This window comes from Egretta garzetta, unplaced genomic scaffold (genome assembly GCF_000687185.1).
Source record: "Egretta garzetta isolate BGI_Z169 unplaced genomic scaffold, ASM68718v1 scaffold118, whole genome shotgun sequence".
In the NCBI taxonomy this organism is placed as follows: Eukaryota; Metazoa; Chordata; class Aves; order Pelecaniformes; family Ardeidae; genus Egretta; species Egretta garzetta.
This window is the reverse complement of record NW_009260484.1, coordinates 894744-903806: the sequence shown is the minus strand read 5'-3', so window position 1 is coordinate 903806 and position 9063 is coordinate 894744. Positions and strand designations below refer to the sequence as shown.

The following is a 9063-nucleotide window of genomic DNA, read 5'->3' as shown; positions in this document are numbered from 1 at the left end:
CGTCCCCGGCGGCTGAGCCCGGCTGCCGACAGCGCTCATCAGAAAATGGGGGTGGACGGACGGGGAGTGAGGAGTCCTCGGTTCTCGGTCCCGCTTTATCTAAAATGGCGCTGGTGAGGCTGGGCTGCTTGCCTGTGAGCTGTGGAAGCGGCTGGAGAGGCTCTGCCGCCTGCATCGCGTTTACATCTCCTACATTGAACTCCGAAAAATGAGCCTGTTTCCTTTGATTTGACTTTGATCTTTTGGGCGGCCGTTAGGCATCTGCGAGCAGGGTAGCAACTTCACATTCTTTGTGAAATGTGAATTTTAACCTGAGCAGCGATTCAGAAGTCGTCACGGTTTCTGCCGACTCGTCTTCTGTCCTCGGGTCCACCTGCAGCTTCAACACCCTTGCTGTCTGCGTGCTGTCACGGCACAGTGTGAGGGCTTTGGCAGCCCAGGTCTTGTTGTCTGGCTTCAGTAGCGTTCATGCTCCATGATATCTGGAAATCCTATTAAAATCGGAGCACAATTCCAGCAACAGTGTGTCCTTGCTGTTCCGGCATTGGTGTGGAAATGGCAGCTACGGAAAGCTGCTTGTTTACTTAGCTGCATCTTGGGGGAAAGTGTGTGACTGTCCCTTCACCTGTGGGATGCCGCCTACCCTTAAGTTGAATAAAAGGGTTTGTTCGGTATCAGCCTAGGAGGGGCTGTAAAGAGGACTCTGCTAATTAGAATGACAATGTCGATTTAGAGTGACAAGTATCCTCTCCAAATTACATTTGGATTAAGAGCCTTGATAGCCCCTTTGAAACAATACACATTCACAACAGTTTCTGTGTATTCCTTCTGAAACAGACCTTCTCACTCCTACGCCTCCCTATCTGGGGCTTTTTTTTCATACTGGTTGCAGTGAAGCCAGTGTCTTGGTGCACTAAGTTCTGTGATGGAGCTGATTTAAGAACTTTCTGGATGGTTCTGTTGCAGTACAGCCCTCTGCTCCTTTGGCGGATCTCTGTTTTCTGTGTAACTACTGTGATTGGAGCCACTGAGGAGATGATGCTTTTTAAAATGCTGTCTGTATATTTAACCTGGACTATTTCAGTGATTGTACTTGCCTAATTTGGAGGAGGGGGAGAATATCCTGTAGAATAGGATGGAAGGGATGGGGGGAGAAGCTGTTTTACAAAGTTCCAAACTGAAGATTTTTCTTGACATGTAACCTAGAATTAATATTACTTGCATCCTCTCTAGAAAGTTCCTAGACACAGATTGCAGCTTCAGTATAGCTTTAGAGTAGTTCCAACTTATGGAAGCCCATGCCACTATCTTATTCTAGTGTCTTTTGTGTTTTCGGAGAGATCATTAGAGATAAGGTTTGTTGCAGTCTGAAAGACAGTCCTGTAGGTCCTCTGTTGTGATTGCATGGCCTGTGCCCATAGCAGCTGTTCTGTATGCTTATGTGGGGATACTGAGAAATAACTGGAAAAATAACTTAGTCATGCGTGAATTGAAATGCAGCAAGTCTGTGTACTGGTTTAAAACCAAACTGGTTTAAAATGCAAAATGGCTTTAACTGATTTAATTTTTTGAATAAGCATACGTGTAATCAATTCTTGCATTTTCACTAACAAAAGGTGTTGCATTTGCTGTCATTTATTCTTTAATTCCTGGCAGTTTTACTTTTTATTATGGTGCTGACTGAGATCTTGTCTCTAAATGTCTTCATCGAGAAGACTTTCTTCAACAATGTAACTTGTCTAGTAAATTGGTCAGTCACCTAGGTAGGAGCCCCTTAATATCAAGCATTTCCCAAGTGTGTCAAATGTGGTAACATTGCACAAAGAGCAGTAAAATTACAAGTCTCATATCATGGTATTCTTGCTTACAGGCCTCTATAAGCAGCTTGATTTGCATTTTTCTTTATTAAGTGTCCCTTTCCTTGTATAAGTTTGGGGGAGGTTCTACTTGCTGTTCTTGTTTTGGTGGGTTTGTTAGATATGTAGCTGTCTGAATAACCAGACTGTTTCTCTTTTCCTTAGCAGAGGTTACCTATCACTTCATTTAAAGGTAGCATAGTGGTCTGGAAGAGTTGAACTATAGTGATTTAAGTTAAGTTACTGTCCGTTCTTTGCCTGTTAGAGCTTGACTAATTTTCTGCTGATAAGCAGCATTTCAGATGGACTCATATTAGTTTTGTGCCAAAAGATGCAAAGACTTAATCTGATACTGTGTAATGCTAGCAAATCTAAAGTTGATTGGGGATTCTGAATGTTGTCTTGGTGTCCTGCAGACAGGCAAGAAACCACCTAACTCCCTGAGGGGAGAGGAAGAACTTTAAGATTTACTTTTAAGTAGAAACTTTTACAGAGAAGCAATTCCAACCCTAAAATCTCTTCCCAGCTCTCTTGGATAGCTAGGCACTTTCTGTTCTAAACAGTCTGTGTGGCTTTTGGACAAATAGTAGTCACAGGAGAGTTGTTAAGTTGATAGTGTTTCCTTGTATCCATCTCTACCAGCTTCTTTCTGCTTAAAACATCTGGAGGTGGACTGTGATAATCTTTTTGATTTCGCTTCCTCATTGAAGTCCTTTGAGACTTACCCTTGATATGTAAGGGTACAGTTTAACAACTGTCAGGGGCAGTGCTGTCTTAAAAGCAGTTCCTATTCCTTCAGTTATACCAAACAGCTGAAAACAAAACAGGGAGTCGAGGTGTCAAGTCTGATTTAGGTTACTGTGTGGCCTGACAGCTAGTTGTGCTGGCATACCATAGCATAGGATGGAAAGGCTGTACTGCTAAGAAACTATGTAAAGCTTTCCCAAAAAGTGCGGTCTTATGAGCATTTTGTTGGCAACTGTGTTTGCTTAACAGCCTTTCTTGCCCCTGAAGTGCTAATACATTTGATTAACATATGCAGTGAAGCAAATGAAGGAATTGATCCAAACCTAAGGTTGGAAAATAGTTATTAATGCAGATCAGTTCCCAAGTTCGGACTGCTACAAATATTTGAGTGTGGAGGGTGGGAATGGGAGTAGATGGGAACGGAATGAGCTGTACTGGAAGGGAAAGGTCATGAATGTTGAGGAATACCAGTTTTTCCAGGTAGCTTAAGAGGAAGCAATGATCTTAATGCTGATCTTTTGAGTTTTTGATGGGAAAGTATTGCTGGGTTATTTTGAGCAAGTGTAGAACACAGTTTATTCCACTCACGTTAACCACTCCTCTTAATGTACCTACATTAAAAATGCATCAGTCCATACTTATAAACATCACTCTAAAATAGTTATTTTTATGGATAATTTATGTAACTATTCACTTGCTCCAGGGGCATAAAGTATTTCCTTTCCAGGATGCTAGCTGAGTAGCTGAGAAATGATGCTGAAGTAGCATGAGATTTTATGCTACTGCTGCAGTTCCTGTCTTAAAATGACATTAGAATTGTTTTGAGCTGCTGCATCTGCAGTGCAGCAAGGAAGGCTAGAGGTGAAAGGACAGCAAATCTATTCTAGAAAACAGTTGGAAAAAAATGCAGATATAGATGACCAAAGGTATGTGAACTGAAACATAATCAATAGAAAATTGTTGAGCTATGCGGCAATGGATCCTAAAAGATTTATCGTAAGTCTATGATGTATTTAGTATATGGGAAAGTGTGTAAAAGTGTCTCTGTGCTTAACGAGAGGTAAGAAAATGGTATATCCCTGTTCTGCCTTCTAAAACAGGACTGAAGAATTCTGTCAGAAGGCTGGAGCTAGTGTTCAACTTGTTTAGGTTGTCTTGGCATAAGGTATATTTTCTGCTTTTAGGTATCTCCACTTTTGCATGGGGATAGCATTTAGGGAGGTCTAATCAGATTAATAGGTTTTGTATGTGCTGAATGTCTTTAAAGACTTGCAGTGGAGCATTATTGTTGTGAATGCTGATGTTTTAAATACTTCATCATCTAAGCCCTCTAATACATATAAAACTAAGAGCAAACAAAGTGTAGGAGCTGGTTTAAACTATTAATGAATAATTAAAGAAAACTACTTAATATATTATGCTTGTTTCTTTTCTAAATAACATCTGGGAAACTTTTTTGTGTGGTAAAGGTAGTATTAACTGAAGGTATCATGTTCAAAATTGGAGTATTTGCACCTAACCTTGAAGTCAGCTGGGTTTTTATTAATTGTATGCATCTATTTTTATCTTCCTGAATTTTTTATGTAAATAGTGTTAATAACACTTTCTTTAACAGTGAACTACCTCTTAGGAAATAAAGAAATGGATGGGATGGATGAAACATCTAAAAGAATCCTAGAGCCATACCAGTATTTACTTCAACTACCAGGCAAGTTTCTTTGTACTGTGTTGACTTTAAATATCAAAATTGTTTTTACAGCAACTTTTGTTTCAGGAAGTGTAAGCCAAGAAGTTTGTCCATTCTTGGTTTGTGGATTTAAAGGTAATTACAAGTAACACTTGTCAGTATTTTTTTCTTCCTCTTGTAGAACCACCCTTTTTGAGATTGGTACAATAGCTCTGGAGTCTGTCTGCAGTGTAAGTGATATTTCAGTTACTCTGTTCTCCATTCAGAGTAGCTGACTTGCTACTTTTTAGAACTGATAAGGGCAAGCACTGAAGACTTGATCCCATATTTAAACTCAGGGCTGACAATGTTTTGGTTTTTTATCTGCTTGCTGTACTAGACTCAGTGGGCTGTGGTTTGGGTTTTTTTTTCCCCAAATAGCCTGTTTCTTTTATGTAATTTCTTCTCCTTGGTATGTGTACAGCCAGGCATTCTTATGGCCAGTTTTAGCTGTCCTTGGATTGCTTGCTTGCCAGAGGATCAGCCAGTCCTTGTGGTTTGAGGTCACTAGCAATATATTCAAATGAGGTGTTCAGCTTATATTGCATACCTGTGGAAAATACAGTAAATATTAAAATTTCTAATATTAAAATAATTCTCACCAAAATTATATCTGACTGGGATAGAAGACTTGCTGTCTAGACAAGTAGTGTAATGAATCACAGGCACAGTACCAAGTGGCTTTTGCACATCTGCAACAAGAACTGTGTATCAGCAGGGTAAGTCCTAATTCATTATACCTGTGTATAATGAATTTTGTTACTGATCTCTACAAATATCCAGGATTCTCTTATCTGCATTAGTAATTTCATTTGACTTGGCAGTTAGCACTACTTGAGTTGAAAAATAAGAAAAGGAAAGAATTTGGCAGCAGTAACATGCCTTTTTAATGCCAGAAAGTTAATTTCCCATTTCCTCACAGTATATTCTATTTGGCTATGTTGAACTAGGTGGTGGTTTTGCTAGAGAACTACCTTGAGAATGAGTCTACAATATTCCAGAGAGCTTTCTAAGAGCTGGTTCTGAAGAAATTTTCTTTCCTCCAATACAATCTTTAAGTGTGTCTTTTTGTTTGGTTAGATTCTCATATAACCAAGGTATACTGTAACACCTTTGCATCTTTAGCTGCTAATTATTTTTTAAGGTATTTTAGGTACCGTCAAAACCAGCTCCGCTTCCTGGCAGGAAATACAAAACAGACAGAAAGTGCCAAAAAAGCTTCCATAGGCAAAAGCGCTTGATTAGTAGCTCTTCAGTTAGCCTTCATTTTAAATGATTCATCTAGGATATACATTTAACCTTCCCACCTTGACTCCTGTAGTTAAATTCCTATACTTCGTTGTGTGTTCAACCCTCATCACTCTATACTGATGGTTTATATAATGTTATACTTACTGACAGTGCAAGCATTTTATATCCTATCCTGCTAAAGTATCATAAATCTGATTGCCCACTTTAACACGTTGATCTCTTGTTAATTTGTTTTACGTTTTGAAGAAGGTTAAGAGACAAAATATACCTTGTGCTATGCAGAAATGGTGGCATGATTCAAAAGGGAAGACTTCTTTTAATCTGGGCAGGTAAAAGTGGTGTACCTGTGGAAAGTTTGTACTGAGTAACAGGTGAAGCAGTAAGGGTTCACAATCGCATAACTCGATGTTTACTCTTTTTTGAAACACTGTGGCTTTGCACAAAGTCAGCTATGCCAAGTACAGATCAGTAGGAGCCAGTTACTTGTGTGAACTTTGGAATCGATATGAGTACCAATGCTTGGGGGGTGGTGGGAAATTGGGCATATGATCGCTGTTCATAATTAGAGCCCAAATGAGATGCCTGAGCTAGTCTAACAAGCTCTTGCTGAAAGAGGCAGTTTCATTTCATTCTCTTTATCCTTCTGGCAGTATTCTCCTGCTTCTTAACTTGTGCCAGTTCTCGGCTTGAAAACCAAATGGTTAGGTGGTATCAATCACCTAGCCTGTTAAAAACTTGCCTGGTTAACTTATCTTGTTAGTGAGCTCACAGAAGGGTGGGGGACAAGGAGCTGTTTGTGTGATGGATCAGCTTGAGCTCTGAGGGGCTTTTGCAGAAAGCCTGGCTGAGAGTCAAATATGTATGTTTATGGCCCTACAATAGTCCAGTTGCTTATCTTCTAAGACTAGTTAAAAAATAAACTCTTCAAATTGTAAAGTAACCTATGAGAAATGGAAGGAATTTAGATACTTATGGAACTTTGTATAAAAAGGGATTGTGTAACAGTATTAAGGTTGATTGGAAAAAACAAATAGGTGCCTGCTAATATTGTCTGTAGTGTAAGAACACCAATTTTTATAACTGTTAAGGATTAATTCCTCAATACAAGAGGAAGTTGATTACTCTGCTTCCCATTAATGAAATAAGACTTTTAATGGCAGCAGTTTGGGGGTGATACTAAGCTTGTGTGTTTGACTTGAACAACTCTAGGATTGAGAAACTACTAAGCTTAAAGTTTTTTTTACGATGTTTCTATTTTGACTGCTAGTATGGTAATTAATGTTTATTCCTTCACTAGCAGAATTTAGTGCTTGGGAGAACATACATTCTGAAACAGTAACTTTTCTTATAAAATCTCATTGTAGTAGAACATTGACATACTAATTTGTAGCAGTGTTGTGCTAAATGTAGTGTTCTGTCCTTCAGTCTCGTAAACAAAACGTAATAAACAGGCTTAACTTTCACAAATTCCAATGCGATTTGTCTCAAAAAAAGGCCTGATTCACACAGATGATGAGTCTTTTATCTCTGAGTGGCTGAGTTAACAGCAGTAGCTGCTTTTGCAGCACTAAGGAGTATATGCAGTTTCAGTTGCAGTAAAACTGATACGGTCAACAGCTTGCTATTGAAAGGGGTAGATTCTCATCCCTTTCATGACTCTGCATTTTCCCTTTCATGTGCATTGCTCTGGTCTTGGCTGCAGTCTTTCCTGGGCTTGTTTAGCAGGCTAAACAATCAAGACTGGCTTTTGTTTTTCAGCTGTTTCTGCTGGGTTGTTAAACTTGACCAGCTTGGTGAAGAAGTTAAGTACCACAGGGCACGATCCCTACCGCTGGCACAAGTATACTTGGCAAATCAGAGACCTCAACTTGGGCCAAGTTCTTGAAGGAGGCTGCAGCTCTCCAGGTTCTGAGCTGCAGGGATGCCTGGGGGCACCCACTGGGGCAGAAGAAAGTGATATCCCTGCCTGTAAAAGGTGTGCAGTGGTGGAAAATGTGTGTCACCAAGCAAAGCAGCAGGCTGCACAGCATCAAAAATAACAAAAAGAGCAAGAGCCCGTAAACCTCCAGGTATATTGAAGGAGGGGCAGGAACAGTCTGTGTATATCAAGTTGGGAAATGGATACTCCCACAGTGGTGAGGGCTGGAAGCTGATGGCTTCTGGCACAGGAGAAAGATTCCTGTTCCTTGAGCAGATGTGCAATTGCCAAATAGGTTCAGTGCACTGGAAGATGACACATGGCTGGAAGCTCTGTGTACAGCAAAGCATCAGATCAGCACCAAGTGGCAACAGCAAGTGATAGCAGTGGTAAGACTGCCTGCTGCGGGGGACAGAGGTCTGCATCTGAGCTGCTGTCTTAGGGAGGTGTGCTGCTTCTGGGTAGCCCTCATCAGGAGTGTTATGGAGGGACTGCCAATATGTATTTCACCCTCAGACTACCTAACCCTGCAACTCTTCCACTTAAGCACTAATGGATATAGCAAGGGGATGCCTGGAGTTTATCAAGCATGACTGTGGCTTTTGGCATGAGGGCCAAGGGCACAGGAAGCCAGGTGGCTTTTCTCCATGATCCTCAACCCCCTTCCCTTCAGCATCAAGAGGAACAGACAGATCCTGTCTGTCAACAACTAGTTAGTTGTACAGGTTATATTGGTAGCAGGGATTTGGGTTTTATGAGCATGGGATTCCCTTCGTAGATCAAGGTCTACCAGGAGGAGATAGCATCTACCTACCCAAGTCAGGGCAAAAGTGTCTCTGCCAACAGGCCGAGCAACCTGGTGAGAAGGGACTTCAACTAGAAATTACAATAGAGGGTAATGACTACCCACAATCAAGTAAGGAAATAGTGGACTTGCAAAGGGTGTAGGCTGATGTGGACAAGAAACACCTTTTAATCAACAGAGCTGAGCTGAAGGCAGCCCATCCCAGGTATATGCACTCAAACAAGGAACTATGAACAAGACAATATGATGGGGGAAGCACTCACATTCTTTCTTTTTTTGGGGGCAGGCCAGCATGGGTGACACTGTGGTGGGTGTTTACTATAGACCACCCAATCAGGACGAGGAAGTAGACAAGGCCTTCTACAGACAGCTAAAAGTAGCCTCGCAATCGCAGGCCCTGGTTCTCATGGGAGACTTCAACTATCCCGATATCAACTGGAAGGACCACATGGCAAGGTGTGCACAGTCCAGGAGGTTCCTGCAGAACATCAGCAATAACTTTTTGACCCAGGTGGTGGAGCAGCCAACAAGAAGTGGAGCACTACTGGACCTTGTGCTGGCAAATAAAGAACTGGTTGAGGATGTGAAGGTAGTGGGCAGGCTTGGCTGCAGTGACCACAAGATGGTGGAGTTCCGGATTCTGAGAGGGGGAAGCAGAACAACAAGTAGGACCGCCACATTGGACTTCAGGAGAGCTAACTTTGGCCTCTTCAGGGACCTGCTTGGAAAAACTCCATGGGCTAAGGCTCTTGAAGGTAGG

General features: G+C 41.2%; 1 protein-coding gene across 8 annotated transcripts in view; it reads left to right on the top strand.

Annotated features, from left to right (window-relative positions):
- Positions 1-4221: 4221 nt before the first annotated feature.
- Positions 4222-9063, top strand: part of GGPS1 (geranylgeranyl diphosphate synthase 1) — a 19937-nt gene continuing 15095 nt past the window's right edge. Inside the window, exons 1-2 of one of the 8 annotated variants that reach the window (XM_035899672.1) lie at positions 4477-4520; positions 7339-7887. In XM_035899672.1, the coding sequence (XP_035755565.1) occupies positions 7818-7887 (70 nt within the window). In that variant the 5' untranslated portion in view covers positions 4477-4520; positions 7339-7817. Of the gene's footprint in view, positions 4312-4476; positions 4521-7338; positions 7888-8970; positions 9059-9063 lie in introns of those variants that run through there. The other 7 variants (XM_009644134.2, XM_035899679.1, XM_035899677.1 and 4 more) reach the window with 7 other exon arrangements.